The 19,848-nt window shown below is 36.7% G+C and overlaps 4 protein-coding genes and 1 non-coding gene across 19 annotated transcripts in view; 4 read left to right on the top strand and 1 right to left on the bottom strand.

Annotated features, from left to right (window-relative positions):
* Nucleotides 1-192, bottom strand: part of LOC111458553 — a 1,285-nt gene extending 1,093 nt beyond the window's left edge. The window contains exon 1 of one of the 4 annotated variants that reach the window (XM_023101296.1): nt 56-192. The gene's annotated coding sequence lies outside the window, so the exon portion shown is untranslated. The remainder of the gene's footprint in view (nt 1-55) is intronic. The other 3 variants (XM_023101297.1, XM_023101298.1, XM_023101299.1) reach the window with 3 other exon arrangements.
* Nucleotides 193-3,187: 2,995 nt separating this feature from the next.
* On the top strand, nt 3,188-6,876 carry LOC111458872 (alpha-xylosidase 1-like). Its single transcript, XM_023101723.1, has 3 exons — nt 3,188-3,459; nt 3,544-4,229; nt 4,767-6,876. The coding sequence occupies exons 1-3, from the start codon at nt 3,215-3,217 to the stop codon at nt 6,635-6,637; spliced, it is 2,802 nt and encodes a 933-aa protein (XP_022957491.1). The 5' UTR covers nt 3,188-3,214; the 3' UTR covers nt 6,638-6,876.
* A 2,320-nt stretch (nt 6,877-9,196) lies between these two features.
* On the top strand, nt 9,197-10,516 carry LOC111458841 (ethylene-responsive transcription factor ERF118-like). Its single transcript, XM_023101680.1, has one exon. The coding sequence runs from the start codon at nt 9,371-9,373 to the stop codon at nt 10,295-10,297; it is 927 nt and encodes a 308-aa protein (XP_022957448.1). The 5' UTR covers nt 9,197-9,370; the 3' UTR covers nt 10,298-10,516.
* A 974-nt stretch (nt 10,517-11,490) lies between these two features.
* TRNAD-GUC lies at nt 11,491-11,562 on the top strand. Its single transcript has one exon. It is a non-coding gene; the product is annotated as a tRNA-Asp (tRNA).
* Nucleotides 11,563-11,571: 9 nt separating this feature from the next.
* Nucleotides 11,572-17,696, top strand: LOC111458369. 12 transcript variants are annotated; one of them, XR_002713101.1, is made up of 10 exons: nt 11,601-11,892; nt 12,747-12,870; nt 12,961-13,059; nt 14,345-14,596; nt 14,735-14,932; nt 15,019-15,297; nt 15,534-15,926; nt 16,057-16,332; nt 16,712-16,808; nt 17,449-17,696. XR_002713101.1 is itself a non-coding variant. In XM_023100987.1 (3 exons), exons 1-3 carry the CDS (start codon nt 11,783-11,785, stop codon nt 14,230-14,232), a joined length of 303 nt encoding a protein of 100 aa, XP_022956755.1. In that variant the 5' UTR covers nt 11,572-11,782; the 3' UTR covers nt 14,233-14,338. The 12 variants fall into 12 exon arrangements, 1 of the variants encoding a protein (XP_022956755.1); XR_002713103.1 differs by having other exon boundaries at nt 12,698-12,870; XR_002713100.1 differs by having other exon boundaries at nt 12,623-12,870.
* The last annotated feature ends 2,152 nt before the right edge of the window (nt 17,697-19,848 follow it).

Raw genomic sequence — 19,848 nt, 5'->3', positions numbered from 1 at the left:
AAAAAAAAAAAAAAAAAAAAAAAAAAAAAAAAAAAAAAAAAAAAAAAAAAAAAAAAAAAAAAAAAAAAAAAAAAAAAAAAAAAAAAATCAGAGAAGAGGAATTGGGGTTTCCTTTCCCTTCGAATCTTGTGATATTTTAGCCAAGTTCCAACGGATAGAGGCGATAAAGAACGTGAGACAATTTGAGCGGGATATCAAGGGGCGGGGATTTATATAAGGGGGGAGAAAGAAGGTGCAAGGCGCGTGGATAACGATGGGAAACAGGCGCGTGGAGGCGTATAGATATGCTAATAAAAATCCCTCTCTCTCTTATCCCTAAAAAGAAAATTGTTTCCCACGGAAAATTCTACCCACCTCCTTTTCATTTTCGTGACTTCGTCCGGTTTCGGTTTTGGAATGGGGAAAAATTAAACTCCTTTCAATTCCATTCACAAGTCCGCAAGAATGGGGCCCGCTATCCGAGTCAATGACGGATCCGTTTTTGTTTAATTTGTTGGCTCTCTTTCGGTGGCTCGGCTCAGCTGCCTTCAAATTATTGGTCTCAGCAAAAAAACAATTACTAAAATTGCGTTTAAACCCTTTTTGGTAATTTCCCTCTCTTTCCTTTTCGTCAAGTCTTTACCCAAACAATTGGAATTTAGTATGCAGAATATGGATTTTGTACCTACAAACCCACTTCCCACCTTATTATTATTATTTTAATTTAAACATAAAACATCATGCTCCTAATGTCTTTAACTGCCAAATTAAAAAATTAAATATTATTTTACTTTTGGTAAACAAAAAGACTACAAATTCTTCCCCATTATAAGATTTGTATTTATTTCTTTAATCATATCACTATGCTTCAATGATAAAACATTATAAAATAAATGTAAATATATTATTTAAATGAAATGCCCAAATATTGAATGTAAATATATTATTTAAATGAAATGCCCAAATATTGAATGTAAATATATTATTTAAATGAAATGCCCAAATATTGAATGTAAATGGTCCAACAAAACAATGGCATGAATAAGGTGAGTTGGAATTTGTCCAAAAAAGGACCGAATTGGGAAGCCAATAATCAAAGTGCTTGATTGTGCGCTTTTCTACAAAATCTCCAAATTGGCGATGACGTGTATGCCCACTCCACCTTCAAAATTTTAAAATTTTAAATTTAAAATTAAAATAAAAGGAGAATATCTTCTAAAGGTACAAAATCTTGTGGTGGGCTCAGCCAATGGGATTTTTTTCAGATACACAGAGGAAAATTAATTATTAAAAACGCCACACACATTTCAGAATCTTTTTTTTTTTCCTTTAATTTTATATTGCGTGTATAAGAAAATAAAATAAAGAGAATTACAAATTATAAAATAAAATGTAAAATTGGAGTGGAAGGGTAAAATAAAATTAGCGAAATTTCTTTTTTATTGACTTTCTAGAATTAATTAGAGACACGTTATTCCCTTACCAACCGTTGGATATTTTGAAATTTTATTTTTTATTTTTAATTTGAAAGGATATATTTAGAAAGGAATAAATTCCAATGGATGCTAAAAATCAGTTGTCACAGTCGTAAATTTCTTACATAAATTAATAATGTGTAAAATCAATATTGTACTATATTTAGATTATTGATCAAATGCGTAAATCATGCTTTTAATATTACTTCACTTACACACAAATGGTCGTGCAGTTATTTTAAAACAATAATAGTTATTTAATGGTTGAATGGAAGAAAAATATATTTTATTTATTTTCTATTTTTCAAATTCAATAATATCGAGGGTGTAATCATTTACTTGACTGGTTGTTTTAGTTAATAAATCTTGCATATTACCAATTTTGGTAATTTACATCAAATTTATATTTACTTTTTTTGGTGCATTAAGTAATTAAATTACCATCCTGATTATTCAAACCTTGATAATTGTGTCTATTTTTTTAATATATATATATATATATATATATATATATATATATTAAAATTAAAAATTAAAAAAAAAAAACATTTGGTTGAGTCTGTGAGCCACACCCAGTGTGGGGTGGGGAACCGATTCTGCCAAAATATCAGCAACTGGCCGACACCCTCCATTCCTTCCTACCAAATAATACATATATTTCGGAAATAATAACAATAATGATACCTTAAAATGTGTGAAAGAAATAAAAACAAGAACAAGAGTGTGGATATTTGACTTTTTAATAATCCATATTTTCGGCATTTAAATTCCTATTTATTTTGCTTTTCAAATGGACCCGTTGAATTAGAAATAAATTCATTGAATTCGAGATAAGACCGAGACCGCCAACGATTTTTTAATACACAAATTGGGATTTATTAGTCGTAATTAAAATGGATTTATAAATATTTGAAATAGTCGCGACAATATTTCTTTGAATCACCAACCAACGAAGAATAAATGGATTATATATTTATTCAGTAATTTGAGCCCATCAAGGCTGGAGACTGGAAATTCAAACTGGGCCTTTTCTTTATCAATTCAATTGGGCTTTAGAAAGCGATCACAGCCCGAATGAAGAGTTGCCGTATATGGGCCTCACCTGTACAAGCCCATCAATTTCGGTTTTATTTTAGTTATACGTAGCTTCGCTTAATATAATTATAGTTCCTAATCCTTATGGTTAGTGTTAAATAATTATCTTAATCTTAAAGCTACTCTTTTTCATGAGTTAATGCCTGGTTTGATTTTTTTTATTTTTTTTATTTTTATATAATACATGATTTGACTTGAGAAGACAAAAATTATATTCTTTTGACTTTTGTACAAACCACGTGCCCAAAATCATTGGCAATAATAAATATTAACTTTGGAAACAAGTATGTCTCAATGTTGAAGTAATGATGTATATTATTTTGGCGACATTCTAATTTTTTTTTTTTTTTTTTTTTTTTAACGTAAAAGTATTAATGCATTTCGAGAATTAAATAATAAAATTTCAGAACCGATTTTGTCAAATATAAAACACTAAAAAATTAAATTAAATAATTATATGCTACTCCAAGGAAATATCTCATATCACGGGTAGCTAAAATAGACAGCTTGTGTAAAAATACTAAAATTTATGACGCAAAAATAATCCGAAAAAGTGAATTATCTTTCTAAAAAGACAATTTGTTTATTTATTTATTTATTTATTTTCACTCGTTTTTCTCTACTCTTAAATAGTGCACTGCAGTGCTACACTTCTCCAAGCTCCGATGGCGACATTGCAGTTGCAGGCTCCCTCGTTTCATGCTCTGTTTCTTTTCTCCCTGTTCTTCTTTGGCCTCTGTGATTTCGGCGTGAAATCAGCCGACGCCCTTCCATCCAAGAAAATAGGCAATGGCTACCGTTTGATTTCGGTCGGCGAGGCCCCCGGCGGCGGCATTCTCGGCTTCCTCCAAGTTAACGCTGAAAGCCAAGTTTACGGCGCTGATATCCCCTTCTTGCAGCTATTTGTGAAGTACATTGAAATTCATAACCCCATTTGTACATAATTTTCATTTTTCGGTTCATTTTGATTGATTTGAGTAATTTGATTTTACAGGCATGAAACAGAGCATCGTTTGAGAGTCCATATCACGGATGCGAAGAAGAAACGATGGGAAGTTCCGTACAATTTGTTACCGAGACAAAACCCTCCGCCGCCGAGAGGGGCTGTCGTTTTCCCCAAAAACAACGTAACCGTTTCAGAATATGCCGGGTCGGAGTTGATTTTCAGTTATTTCGCTGACCCATTTAGCTTTACGGTGAAGAGGAAGTCAAATGGGGAGACTCTTTTCAATTCGGGTAGCGATGAATCCGACCCGTTTAACAGCCTTGTGTTTAAGGACCAATATTTAGAAATTTCGACCAAATTGCCGGAAAGCGCAGCGTTATACGGGCTGGGGGAGAACACGCAGCCGAAAGGGATGAAACTGCAGCCCAATGAGCCTTACACTCTTTACACCACCGACGTGGCGGCGGTGACTTTGAACACCGACCTCTACGGGTCCCACCCGGTGTACATGGACCTGAGGAACGGCGGCGGCGGAGGGGAAGCGAACGCTCACGGCGTTTTGCTTCTGAATAGCAACGGGATGGATGTGTTTTACAGAGGCAGCTCATTGACATATAAGATAATTGGCGGTGTTTTGGATTTGTACTTCTTCGCAGGGCCGTCGCCGTTGAGTGTGGTAGATCAGTATACAGCATTTGTGGGGCGGCCGGCTCCCATGCCTTATTGGGCTCTCGGTACGTATGATCATGCTATTGTATTCACACTCCCCAATTTGCATGTTAATTATAGACACAACTAGATTACTTAATGTAATAGCTGATTTAGACTGGTTAAAACATTATATTTTGGATGACAATTCTTGTTATCGAGTCAAAGCAAAAATGGTTAATATGTAGAGAATGAAAATGGTGAGGTTTGTTGGGATAAGGAAGTGTTTTGGGTTTGGTTTGATGTGTCGTGTGGAGGAGGGAAAAAGTGGGTTTGGTTTGGGGATTAATGGGAAGGGAAAGGGAAAGGGAAAGGGAATGGTCCATACTCTAAAGTGGATCTTTCTTGGGGTAAGCCTTCATGGAGTAGTAGCAACATGTGAACGGAGTTAATGTTGTAGGCCTATACGTAAATATACTTATAAGTAGGTGTTGAAGATGGTTGAAGTCGAAGGGATAATGTCATTTTATGAGAAAATTAAAGGTGAAAAAAGCATTTAAGTTTATGTTCTCAAAACTTTAGAGATAAAAATGATCTTATTATATGTGAACTGGAATTTGTAGGGTTTCACCAATGCCGATGGGGCTACCGGAACCTGTCCGTCGTGGAAGACGTCGTGGAGAATTACAGAAAGGCCAAGATCCCACTCGATGTAATATGGAACGACGACGACCACATGGACGGCCACAAGGATTTCACTCTCAATCCCATCAGTTACCCTCATCCAGCTCTATTATCATTTCTCAACAAAATCCACAGCTCCGGCATGAAGTACATTGTCCTAATTGACCCTGGAATCGCCGTTAATTCCACCTATGCCGTCTACCGAAGAGCCCTTGCGAAAGACGTCTTCATCAAACACCAAGGCCACCCTTATTTGGCCCAAGTTTGGCCTGGCCCCGTCCACTTCCCGGACTTCCTCAATCCCGCCACCGTCTCTTGGTGGGCCGATGAGATTAGCCGGTTTCACCAACTCGTTCCGGTGAATGGCCTTTGGATTGATATGAACGAAGCCTCCAATTTCTGTACCGGAAAATGCACGATACCGGTGGGGAAACAGTGCCCCAATGCTACTGGACCCGGGTGGATTTGTTGTTTGGATTGTAAGAACATAACAGACACAAGATGGGATGACCCACCTTACAAAATCAACGCATCCGGACTGCAGGTTCCGATTGGATACAAAACAATCGCTACAAGCGCTGTTCATTACAACGGCGTTTTGGAATACGACGCTCACAGTCTCTACGGGTTTTCGCAAGCAATTGCCACACACAAGGCCCTTCAAGGGCTCGAAGGAAAACGCCCCTTTGTCCTCACACGCTCCACGTTCGTCGGTTCTGGCAAATACGCCGCCCATTGGACTGGTGACAATCAAGGGACGTGGCAGGATTTGAAATACTCCATTTCCACTGTCCTCAATTTCGGTATCTTCGGTATCCCAATGGTGGGGTCCGATATTTGTGGGTTCTATCCAGCGCCAACGGAAGAGCTTTGTAACCGTTGGATTGAAGTTGGAGCTTTTTACCCTTTCTCCAGAGATCATGCCAATTTCTATTCTCCTAGACAGGAGCTTTACCAATGGGAATCAGTGGCTACCTCTGCTAGAAATGCGTTGGGAATGCGGTACAAGATTTTGCCATATCTTTACACTTTGTCGTATGAAGCTCATATCAAAGGGGCCCCAATTGCAAGGCCACTTTTCTTCTCGTTCCCGAATTACGCCGAGTGTTATGGAGTTAGCACCCAATTTCTTCTGGGGCAGAGCTTAATGATTTCTCCGGTGCTCGAGCAGAGCAAAACAGAGGTCACTGCTCTGTTTCCGCCGGGGACTTGGTACGACATGTTTAATATGACGAACGTGATCATGTCCAAAAAGGGGCGTTATATGACACTCCATGCACCCCTTCATGTGATTAATGTTCATTTATATCAGAATGCCATATTGCCAATGCAGCAGGGTGGGATGATTTCTAATGAAGCTCGAGCGACGCCGTTTAGCCTCGTTGTCACTTTCCCCGCCGGCGAATCTGACGGCGAGGCTAGAGGGTATCTGTATTTGGACGACGATGAGCAGCCGGAGATGAAAATTGCAAAGGGTACTTCGACGTATGTGGAATTTTACGGTGTGAAGAATAACGGCCGTGTGAAGATTTGGTCGGAAGTTGCGGCGGGGCAGTTTGCTTTGGACAAAGGGTTGATTGTTGAGAAAGTTACAGTTTTGGGGTTGGATGGAAGTGGGAAGGCGAAGGAGGTCTTTGTCGATGGAGCTCCGGTGGCGGTCGGAGTTTCGGCCTGGACGGTGGAGCAAAATATAGAGCAAGAGGCATTGGGGGAAGATGGTGAAAGAGGAAAAAGTTTGATGGTTGAGGTCAGTGGCTTATCGTTGCCAATTGGGAGAAGCTTCAAGCTGTCCTGGCAAATGGGTTCTTAAATTTGAAGTCCACCATGGAATCAGCTTGATCGAACCATGAATCTTGTGTTTTGTTTTGTATGTCCTCATCTATTGTAGTCTTCCTTCGCATTGATCTGTAACGTTGGGCTTGTTGTTGGGCCTTTGAAATCTTTCATAGAATTCTAATGTGGGCCTGGGCTAATATTCTAGTACAGGGCATGTAGTTGCATACGTGTCACTTAAAAACGCAAATAATAAACGACGTGTTTGTAATAAAATAATTTGAAGGGTTAATTTCGACTTAAGTTTAGGTGTAATGTAAGGCGAGAAAATTGAAGAAAATAGCAGTTATGGACTGAGACTAAAATAGCAGCCGAATTGGCCGCGTCATCGTAATGCTAGGCGTAACAGCTGGAGGAGTGGGGTTCATGGTGCGACACGTGTCGAGAATTCTGTGGAAGACAAACGGTATAGGCGGAGATTTTGGTGGGAAGAATAAGGCGGAAGATTCCACGTCGGCGCTATGGGCGGGAAAAACGTAAGCCTGTTTGCGGTGGGCCCACTTTGTCGTTACGCGGAATTGATAATTCATGCATGGCATGCACATGATGAGGGGATGATGATGGTTGCTGGATGTGAAACATGGTCATTACTGGAATCTCACATGATGAGAGAGAACAATGGATTGCATTAATTATTCGTGTCGTGACTTTTCGGTGGATGTTAGTTGGGGCATTTTAGGTTCGGGTCGGGCATGGGTCGGATCTTTATTTTGCCAATATCAATACAGACATTATCACGTGCATCGTGTGGTCCTTTCTTTTTTTTTTTTGTTCATTTTTTCCCTATTTCTCACTTTTCATTCCGTACCCCTGTTCCCCTCTCTACTTTTTAAATGTAATACAAATTTATAAATATTTAAATTTTTTCATTTGGTACTTAACTTGAGCTTCTAAATCTTTAATAAGTTTTAATGTTAGTCTTCAATGGTAATTTTAAATTACTTTTTATGTTAAAAAAATAATATAAATGCTATATACTGTATTAACATTTCAAAAAAAGAAAAAAAAAGTTAATAATAAACTAACGGTAAGAACTCATTTTCAGCTTGATTAAAGTATATGTATAAATACTAAGTTGTAATTAATTAGTGTTTTATGTAATTCATTTAGAGAATCTAGTTGTGAGCGTTGAATACGATATCAATAATATTTAAGTTATATATTCTTTTTTATTGTTGGTACCAGAGTTGATGATTAAAATCTATCATTACAAAACCTATTGTTTTATTTAATAGGTTCATTGATTCTGATGATAGCGATAATAAATAAATATTTAAAAGGAGGCGGCTTGTGTTGGCATAATTAAAGGTGGAAGGAGGCATGCATGAATATCTTAATCTTCTTATTTTGTGGGGTTGTCATGTTAGGTGGATGATTTGGGCGTGCACAATTTACGTCTTTATGAGGGAGATCATCACGTGCTTCACTGCCTGAGTCTCCCATTAACTAAATATTGGTCATGTGCTAGTATCAAATCAATTTTTGTCCATGTTATGTTTACCATAATTCCATTTTCCAGAGTCGAATTCTTTTTTTAATTTAGACTATTTAAGCATTTACTTCCCAATTAAACTAAAATCTAATAATGTTTGAAGCTAAATCCGTTGGATTTAAAACACTCCCACCAATTATATATTTGAATAGATAATTTGACTAATGAGATAGACCAAGAAAGTTTCAATTGGATGGATGGATGGATGGATGGAATGGATGGATGGATGTGCATGAATCCGATGGGTATGCCATCCATCCATACCCATCATCAAAACATCTCTTTTTAAGCAAATTCCAACCTCATCATTCACTTCTGTAAAATTTGAACGCTCCTCGGAAGAATTGCAGGCGCCACCGACTGTGGAAATTCTTGGAACAACACGAAGAGACAGAAGTGGATCAGAGTAAGAAATTTCTTTATGATTTTCTTTCTTTTTATGTGTATTTTAATGTCGGGTTTTTCACGGAATGGGGGGTGGGTCGATTCGTTCTTCCATTGTTGTCACTGCTCACTGCTCACTCTTCATCTTTTTTAATCATATTTTTCGATTTCTGATATTTCCATAGAGATTTGCAGCACAATCGAGATCTCTCTTTATCTGTCTCTCTTCTGTTTCTCTAAAATCGAACAATGTTGGCCATGGATTGGCGATCTCTCTCGCTTTAATCTGCTGGTTTGTTTACTGTTTTTTCTCTTTCAACCTTTCAACAGCAGGGCTCAGACTTCTCTTCATCTGGGCTTGTGCTTTTTTTGAACTGGGAAAGAACTTGACGACGGTGGTTGAGCAGTAGATTTATGTCGGCTTTGTTCATATTGGCAGTGATTGGGGCTCTGTTGCAGCTCTGGTTTTCTTCTTCTTCTTCTTCTTCTGCTTCCTTCCTTCTCTGCTGGTTCCGGCAGAGGTTGATTCTGCTGCAACGATCATTTTCAATGCGTTTGAGATTAAAAAGGCAAGACAGATTTTCTAGTTTCATTCGCTTGTATATGTGTTTCCTAGAGGGTTTTCGGCCTAATTCCGATTTGGTTTTTTTCCATTGCAGGAGTTGTTCTGGAGTAAAGTTCTCTTGGGCTTATCGTATAAAACATTTTTTACTTCGTTTCTCCACCTTGCACTTTAGTTATTGGAATTCTCAGAGATCTTCCGCTGTTTCCCTTTGATTATTCACTTTTCTTCTTCTTCTTCCCATCGATTTGATCTCATTGTCGTACTCCCGGATGCCGCATTCTAATCAGAAACTTGTTAGCAGCAACAGAAAATCCAAGCTGCATCCAAAAAATTTCTCTGCGGATTCCAAAATGAGGAGAAAAGTTCGCATAATCTGTTACGATCCTGATGCAACCGACTCATCTTCAAGCGAAGATGAAGGAGAAAGATATGGAAGAAAGTTTAATCGAACCGTACACGAAATCCACCTGCCTCCGCTGAAAAAGGCTCTCGAATCCGAGAGTTCTCAGAACAGCAACAACGAAAACAAAAACCCTAAGCTTAAGCAATCCAAGGTTCAGATCAAAAACCCTTCCTCCTCCCGAAGACAATCGTCTTCCAAATACAGAGGTGTGAGACAGAGAGCTTGGGGAAAATGGGCGGCTGAGATTCGAGATCCCTTTAAGAGAAGCCGTATTTGGCTTGGTACTTACGATACTGCAGAAGAAGCTTCTCAAGCTTATGAGTCGAGGAGGCTGCAGTTTGAAGCTATGGCGGCAGAAATGGCTGTTGAAGAAGGCAACAGGACCGCATCCTCATCCGCCGCTGTTCTTTCAGAGAGCACTGCGGAGACCACCGTATCCCACACCTCACCGTCGTCGGTTTTCGAATGGGACGATTCAACTTCCCAAAGCCAAGATTTGAAAGTGGTGGGAGATTCAATCAAAGAAGAAACAGGCACGAATATGAACTACCTTCAAGAAACCGATCAGAGCCATCCGTTTATAGACGAAATAAACATGGGGATCAATTTTGATTCGATTCTAGCGGATGGAATCGGAATGTTGTTGGAGGATTTTGTAAGTTTGGAGAACACCCAGATTTTTGGGTTCGGCGATGATGAACCCAGCGGCTTTCCAAATGCGGATTTCGGGGATTTTGGGAACGATGACATTTCTTGTTGGCTTGATGAGTCCATCAACATTACCTGCCCTTAAATTTTTGCAGCTTAGGAGTTTTCCTCTCTCAATTGTTTTGTCCATTGAGAAATTCCCTTTTTTAATTTGGTTTTCTGAGAGTGAAAATGAGAGAGTGTTCTTCTCTCAGTCTGCCATTTTGGTTACGATTAAAAGATTTTGTCAACTCTGTGTGAAATTGTGGAATTCAATATCGATACCAATGTTCCTGATCTTGAAATTTTTCATTAACAACTTGAATCATTCAACGTTAATTTGTGTGAAATTATGAGTATGTTTTAAATTTATTTTAAGGTACGGAGGAAAGTGAGAACGAGTACTTGTGGTATGAGCTGTAAACCAATTTCGTAGTTCCATCCATGGTACCACTTTCTCGCACTGTTGCCCTTTCTTTTAATTTTAAAAAGATAAAACTTAATAATTCATTTAATGTTTTGGCCTTTTTGTTGGCCGAACTTCATTCGTTTTGGTGAGTATTGAAGGCCTGAAACGTCAAAGATGTTGAAATATTTTAAGGCGTTTTCCGATTCAAAGAAATCCACAACATTTGTATTTGTTCATCTTGAAACCCGATGCGATTGTATTACATTATTCATAAATGGATCAATCAGTGTTGTTAGTTTGAACTAAGAAGCATGGACACAAGATACATGCACCTGTCACATATATGTTTTTGCCAAACAATAATTGTACTAGCCCATGAATACACAACCTTTAACCTAAAACACTCCCTTTAATTAAGCAAAGAATCAGGACCTTACCTCCCTTGATGTTGTTATCAAGAACAGGTGAAGCAGTGTGGAAAAGCCCATCCACTCCTTGAATGGCCTCATCAAAACTACCTTCTTCTAACAACTCAGCTTTTACCATCTTCAACCTCTCATTAGCTCCATTAAACTCCCACGCAAACCCAATATTTCCATTTTTGTTGAAGAATGTGTATAAAAGATTAAATATATATAAGTTTCTTTGTATGATAATGTTTACCACACGAGACGGATTTCAAGATGACGATGAAATTGTGTGATAGTTAATTTTGATAGATTTGGGGATAGTAGATGCATAAAAATGTTTGTATCAAACAAATATGTGCATAACTCTCTAAGTGGATAAATAAGTTAGCGTTTAATATTATTAACTACGGTGTTTGCATTTATGATTGATATCAATTTTTTATTTTATTTATAAAATAAAGTGCTTCATGCTAACAAAAAGTCGTTGTAGTATAGTGGTAAGTATTCCCGCCTGTCACGCGGGTGACCCGGGTTCGATCCCCGGCAACGGCGTTCCTATGTTTTTGACTAACCTTTTTAACCAGTGTACTTACTACGATGGAGGGAGAAATATGAATCCGCCACAAGACGTCCTGCAGTTTTCCTTCCCTCGCTCACTCGTCTTTCTGTCTACGGAGGATTTTCAGAAAATCAACTTCCACGCCTAGTTCTTCAACGAGTTCCACCATCCATTCTTAATATCCTCTGTGGACCTGTTTTATTTTTCCTTCCAATGACAAGAGCTCAACTCAAAGAACAGGCAGATGCCAGTCTTGAGATAATTTCCATCGGATCATTGTACAGTGGACACATTGGGACAAGAAGTACTGGAGCAGCTCTAGGGTTTGTATTCGATTTATTTTGCCCTGCATATTCTGATCTATATGTCTGCTGTAATTGATTCCATTTATCGCGGTGGTGATGTTGCTATTTCCGATTATATTTTTCTATGTTTATTTGATAGTTTGCCTATCACCTCAAGTGGAAAGCATGTGATGCTTGTAACATAGTTTGTTCCCTTTGGAATTCTGTTCTGTATTTTTCGACTTGGTTGCTTTGAAAAGATTTCTTTTCTGATAATTGGTTGTTTTGAAGCGATTGCAAGCTTATCTAGGTAGGTTTTGCGATCTAGAATTGGTAAAAATTAGTTGATCCCAATTTGCAAGTAAAATCAGATTGTCTACTTCATGAAGCTTATCTGATAAATTAATTTTGAGTAGTGCGAATTTGTTGTAAATTGGATTTGGTATTAATGCACAGTAAATTCCATTTAGTGTCACCGCAATCTTCAGGAGAGTCAAATATCCAGAGTTCCAATATCCAGGGAAACTTTGGACCAATTGACGAATTTGTCAATTCGAACTGCTTGCTGAACTAATTACCATTTTTGTTATTTTTCGAGTGGTTGTTGTAGTTGCAAATTTAATATACCTGAAGAGGTGTTTTAGATCAAGAACAGTAAATGTCAAAGAGAGCTAGGAATATAGATTTTGGAGTTTCATGTGGTACTTTAAATGTGTTTTATGAATTATTTACTGATGGATAATTATGGAGTGACTTATTTGTTATCTAGGTGTGTCTATTTCAACTCTGCATTGTAGTAGAGATAAATCTGATATTGATGATTCCCATTATCTTTCTTTATAAGAGATTCTGCCATTAGAGCTTCAAGAAGTTAAGAAAAGATGCATTTACAGGATTCTAGATAAGAAATCTCAACCGAGGACCTACCGTAATCATTGCATTATTGTGTAGGGTAAAGATCGATTTCCCTATCCAGATGGGCAATCTGGCTGGTCTCCAAAGGGGCTTTTATTTATGGTGCGTATCACCTTCGTATTAAGTATTGAATATCTCTGTTTCTCGTGCCATTGGAAAATATTTATTGAAAGGTTACATCGTCCCTTGCAGATTTTGTCTATGGATGGACGTTCATTTTCAGAGGAGAGGCTGCCTCCTCACTACAATTTGGCACGGGAAACGCCTTCGTGCAAGGTTGATGGAGTGGAGGTATAACTGTTCTCTTTTAACCTACAGTCTGTTTGCTTCTTAGATTTGCATTTTTATACGGATCCCTTTAACCAGTGGAGTCAACCAGTAATAAACGAGTCCTATCATACTGTAACCTTTTTGAATTCCTTGCATTTTCTATGATCAGTAACTTACTCTGTGTCTCCTTTCCAAAATATCCTTCAACCATGCTACCTTTTTCATTCTTGATACCAACTTAGCTTTGAGTAAATGCTCAAGTGTCAAGTGAATTGGAGGGTAAAACTTAGTACTTTATCTTCTCAGTTTGAATATGTCACCACTGAGCAACTTCAATTTCACCAGTGAAATAGCACTCTTGTGTATCCGCACAAGAGGAATTGAATTCATGCAATCTTAAGGGCCATGGTTAACTTTCTACCTTCAATTTCACCAGTGAAAGTCACAATCAGTCTGAATTAGTTTCTTGCCATGAAAGATCGGAGTTTGCAAGAAAGAAAAGGAGGAATCATTGAATTGAAACGGAAAAGTTACTCAATTATGCTAATCTAAAAAAAGTAGGAAATTGTGGTTCAAGAATTAGATCCATGACCGAAAAACAGTCAAGCTCAGCGTCTGTCAATGAAGTGAATCAAGGTTTTTGTGGCATGTATGTGAAGATAGTTCCTTTACACACGCGAAAAGAAAAAAAAATAGCTCAGCAACTTCTTTGGCAGCAGTAGCAACGTCTACAGGAAAGGATAAAAAATTCATAAATTGCCAGCTAACTTTGCATCTCCAAGGTGTTTTTAACTACTTTGTTCATGCCTCAGAGAAAGCTATGTGCGTACAAGAGGATGCTGTATCTGAATCCCCTCAAGTAGCTCATAATGTGTCCATTGATGAAGAACTTATGAGAATTCACAATTAGCTTGTAATGGAAGCCATATAAACTTCCTTGTTTGCTTTTGTTATAAAGAGAAGTTTACATTTAAGCTCTATTCACATTTTCAATAGAAATATAGATGACGGAAACATGGATCATTTTGAGAAATGTGTTTTACACGCTGTTTGTCAGATTTACAAATTTGATTGTTGGAAGCGCTCTTAACTTCTTACAGCATGATAGGTTGTCAATGGACAAATTGGAAGCTATTAGTCGAGAAATGGAAACAGTGCAGATGCTTCTATCCAAAATTATTGTCCAGATACTGAAGACAATAATCATCATGCATCACATACTTCAGATCTATCACTTCTTTTTTTGGACAAAACATTGGTCCATTTATATAATTTTCTTTTTATTTCGATTTTTTTTATTATGCAGCTATTGTGAGTCTGCTCCTGGTAGCATGGAAAAGAAAAGTCTCAATCAGTCTGATATCGTCATATCTGAAGAGTCGGTGAACTCCCTCCAGAAGAAAATTTGCTCATTGAACACGGACTCAGGCTCCAAAAGAAATGATTTTGATTCATTAGGACAATACATTGTGAAGTCAATGATGATTTTTTGATTCCACAAGCAATTCCTCTGCTTAAGGAGAATTCTAACCGGAAAAAGACAGCCATTTCTAATTTGGTAAGGGTTTCCTTGTGGTAATTTATAATTAACTTATACCTACTGTTATTAACGTTTGACAAATACGTTGACACATTTGATATGTAAGCATAAACAAACTTTTTTGTTTTATTAAAATATATTCTTATTCATCTGCAGATGGAAATACAAAAGACGTATCGAAGAAAGAAGATAGAGCAAAGCAGGAATACATGCACATACTACATGTGAATTAAGAATCTGCTGTCTCGAGTCTAGAGCTTTCCAAACACGGTCTTGACAATTTAGAGGGTAAGCAACATTATGACCATGCATAAATTAATGGCAACTTCTCTTCTGTTGCAGACAATGGTCAAGGTAAGGAAGATATGAAACCTATTGATTCTAGTGGATTCCAATTCTGTGGTTGCATAAATGATGAGTTGTTGGTAAATTATCATGAGCCACTGGAAGCAAAAAGTCCCGTGACAGTGAAATTGGTGGAATGTGCATGGAACAAGTCAGGAGGGTCATTTGTACGTTTCAGAATGTCCTCTCGGCTGTACCTCTTCTGGTAGAGTACTTTCTGATGAAACTATGCGTAATAATAAAAGGATGGATAAATGCCCATTAAATCTTCAAATAAATTCCTTGAAAGTGGACAAGTAAACTCCTACGGATTATATAGAAAGCAATGCGAGAGCAACCTTGTTCGAGTGGATCCTTTTCTCAACTCCCGCATGGTAAGAATTTGTTATCATGGATACATTCTTTCTTACCCTAGCAATTTAGTTATTACCAATCATTCACTAATGATAACACCATTACTACTTTAAACTTCATTTGTACTTAAAAAGAGCATTTCTGTGACATTCTTCCATGTTTACTAAATTTGGTTTTGAGGCGCAAAACTCCTTTACAACCAATTTATTAATTATGATAATCTAGTAATTGATGTTATGCCATCTCCTTTTTTCAGCTCAGAATGCAAATGATTCAAGTGTAAGAAGGACCTCCGCATATCCAGAGGCATTAAATAAGGAAGTCATTGTAAGAAAAGAGGCTGCGGGAATGGACACTGTGCCATCTTCTCAAGTTCCAAGCATTGTGTACAGTAGGATAAGCTCAAAATGTGTCTCATTTGACTAAGGAATACAATCGCCCATCCTATGAAGCTTACAATACTAGTTGCCTTGGAAAACATTATGGTGCGGAAACGTCTTCCACTGAATCCCCACATTCTTCTTATATCAATCAGATAAAGTATGTCATTGCAGTCCTTCATTAGACCTAGATGAAGCATCACTGAGAGCCAACAAGAAGCATAATTCAGGACTTCTAGACACACCTGTTTTGAAGGAAGATTTGGAAGGTAATTTTCTTTGAATGTTTGCTAGCATCTAAAAGGTACTGTTATTTGTTTTAGGGATATCCCAAAACGTGCTCTAGGTACTTTACTCCGAGTGTCTCAGTTTGTCAATCTTTCCACTTTGTTTGTTTAGTTGGAAGCGAACGGAAAACTTTGCCAGCAACTGTAATGCAAGGGACTATGTTAAAGAGCTGTTGTGTGCAATGAGTACAAGCTCAAAGAACACCGAGGAACATTCCTTACTTCAGCTAAAGGACTCTGCCATATGGCTGTTTGCCTCAACCATATCAGATTCTCGAGATTCACATGACTATTTACCAATGGATTGTCAGATAAATCATGCAGAATTGTGGAAACTAATGCTACTTGCTGACAGTACGGTCACATTTGGTGCGTAGCTGGATTTAAGGTAGTGTGCTATCATCATTTCAAATTTGGCACACTTTTTGAGTTTCTGAGTCTTAGACGTTAATTTCATTCTGATATGATGTACTTGTCTCATCAACGTAGTATCACAGGATAAAATAATATGATTTAGTGACTGCAAAGTATTCCATTATTATATGCAAACAATAATAGTTTAAGTTTTATGATAACAGAAGATAATTAATTTGTTCTGTTTCTAACTGCTCAACTTCCAGTAAAACTACAAGTAGATATTTGGAAATTAATTAGTAGTCTGTCTAGAGAATGCAACTTGATTATTCCAGCCATCTGAGAATTCGTCATATTCATTTATTTTGTTACCAGCACTGTTAGATGATTTAGTGTTTTCTTTCACTTTATAGAGACTGCCACTGGGGCATCAGCTGGTCGAGGTATCATTCGGACTCGGGTGGGCATTGTCTACAGGAAATAAATTGGGCACTCTTCTTCGTTTTACAGGTATGTGTTAGACTCCAACTTGCTCGAAGTTTAAACAGAGAAAAATATGGTCTTCGAGGGATCAAAGCCTCCAAATGTCAAAATGTGGTTATAAATTTTAGCACACATTTATTAGCTTAAGCTCCTGGACTTAAATAGTAAACTCATCAACTAATAGCAAGATAATAATAACTAATTTAGCTTACCAACCTGAGCTACAAATTAAGAAATAGCTTGAACAAGGAAAGTCTCAACAAACTATTACTAGAATATTGCTCACTCAAAACTATGAAAAATACAGAATTGCCTCACTATGCATCCTAGCATCGGTGACTAATGCCTCCCATAACGTGCACCATTTCTTTTGCACAAAGCTAAAAGAATTCATGTCTTCACTATATTGAAAAGATTTCCATAACTCTCCCAACTCATCAAGAGAAGAAACAAAGAGTCGAAAGTGTAAACATGTTTACAAATTAGAGACAAGCTATAAGAGTTAGAAAATGGAAATATGAGATCTGAACATCATGTAGTGCCGTTGGAGACCATCGGATCTTTTAAAAGAAGTATTCATTTCCAGTACCATTTGTGTTTAATTTCTTCAGTTTCTCCATTATAGGTGCAAGTGTTTTTTGTATTGCAACTGATAGTAAAGAGACAGGTGTGGAGGCTGTCGCGGCTGATAGCAGGCAGCTGGTATATCTACTTTCATCAGATGGGAAAAGATAGCAATAATGGCCAACCAACGAAGAAAGTTACTTGTAAGTTGCATACTATCAGCAAATGTTTTAGTTTTGAGTTGGTTTCCTTCGTGATCTTGATATGACAATGTAGGAGTCTTTGTGACATGGCTGCATCAGAGCCGACGATAAATGTAAAAATAATCATTCATTTACGAAAATAAATGTTAAAAAAAAAAATGTAATATGCTCTAATTTAATAGGGTTTAAAAGGATCAAAATCCCAAAAACCATTGTTCTTAATAATACTTTTGCAAGAATCATGAAATGTCCAATGTTCTTCAAACTTAAAGGGTATGTAATAGTGCTTTTGGGGGGTGCGGGGTTTCAGCTTCATCCAAAAGGGATACATGACAAATTCAATTGATTCTTGGCAACCACTTTAACAAGCTCAAAATGGCTTCATTACCAAGAAATGTGCAAGTCCTTTACACAATTTAGAAGGATATCATTTAAGTCTCCTCTTATAGTAACCAAGGAGATTCTTCGGAATTGATCAATATCCCAGCTTTTTATTAAGGAGATTCTTCGGAATTGATCAATATCCCAGCTTTTTATTGAAGTCCTATCCTATTATTTGTTTCAGAGTTCCCCAGAAAAGCAGTGAACCTCCATGATTTTGACTCAATATGAGAGCTAGAGAAAGAAGGATTCTTCAACACACTTCTTATTTTCAAAATAAACAAATTTCACTGTTAAAAATTTAACACAAATTTCAATCTTTCATTTTTTGCATCTACTTTTTCATTTAAAACAAAATCACTTGGAGGATTGCTAAGCCTCCCTCCCATAGCTCATATGAAAATGGTAGAAAATTAAAGCTCAATACTAGAAAATTAAAAGCTCAATACTTTCCTATAAATTCAATAAATGAATAAAACTAAGTGAATATTGTAAGCGCCAAAAGTTTAGATGGGCTGAGTTAGAACCATCCGAATAGAGTTTACAATTCAACCTTTTTATTTTTGGGTTAGATTGTTTTTTCTTAATTATTATTATTTTTTTAAAATCATATTTATCTACCAAGTTATATAAAAAAAAACTCAAATATTAAACTTTTACGGGATAGCTAATGTCCATTACAAACAACAAATATTCTTCATTTTTGTCATAATCTTAAATCTTAAAAGTAGGATAATGTTGAATTGAGTTAGTTATAACCTGGTTTTTGAATGAGTGAGTTGAGTTATTTAACACAATTGAAACGGAGAAAGAGAAAGGGTAACCCAATTCTGAATTGGTTAGTCAAAATTAATTAGATTATCGGGTAGGGGTTGGTGAAATAATTAGAATAATAAACATTTAATGCGCAAAATTGCGTTTATTAACGCTGGAGCCGACTGGGCTGCGGGGATGGCCTTTCGGATCGGGTTGGTAGTTGGGAGCTGGTTGGTCCAACCCCTCCGAATTATAATCTCCTATTTATTGCTGTTGCCTATGTGGACCAACCATTCTCCGCCACGTCTCTCTCCATCCTACTTGTATTATTAAATTTCCCTGAACCAACGTACGAACCCCTCCTTTTCTCCTCCTTTTCTTCTATTCACTTCTTCATTGTGTCTACTGTACGCCACGTGGTTCCAACACGTGTCCTCTTCTGTCCACGGTTTTAAATACTGTATTATTTTCAAAGACCAAAATTATTGCTCACGCGTACAATTCAATATATATATATATATATATATATAATACTCCGATAAGTTTGAATTTCTCATATTGTCCAATTTAATAGAAAATTAAATAAAAAATTTAGAAGTTAAAAAAGACTAATTTTTTTCCCTTCTATATACTCGTTTAATTAAGTAAAAACACTGACTAATATGAATGAAATTATAAGTCAAACCATGCTCTCACCACACATAAATATTATTCATAAATAATAAGTATTGGTTGAGAGGTTATGGTCTATAGTAAATTGAATTTATTTCAACTGTCACCTTTTTTTATAAATCCATTTCCCTTAAATTTCTTTTTTATTTTTTTTATTCATTCAACTATATACGAATGGTGAACCCTTTTTAAGTTGAGTCTATATATTTAATAAATTTGAATTAGAAAATTCATAAAAATTTTAAAATTAGAAAATAACTTATTTATTTGAATGATGTTTATTATTATTATATGAAATTGGAATAAATTGGTAAAAGAAGAGAGTTATTTGGTTTATTAAAATAGGCGAAAGGAAGGTTCTTGGGGTTTCTTTGATACACCGAAGAAATGGATGAAATTGTTTATTATGCCACGTGGAATATTCAATTATTTGCTTTATTCAAAATATAAATTAAAAAAAAAAAAAAAAAAAAAAAAAAAAAAAAAAAAAA

This window comes from Cucurbita moschata, unplaced genomic scaffold (assembly GCF_002738365.1).
Source record: "Cucurbita moschata cultivar Rifu unplaced genomic scaffold, Cmos_1.0 Cmo_Scf00021, whole genome shotgun sequence".
NCBI lineage: Eukaryota > Viridiplantae > Streptophyta > Magnoliopsida > Cucurbitales > Cucurbitaceae > Cucurbita > Cucurbita moschata.
This window is presented reverse-complemented; position numbering and strand designations above follow the sequence as displayed.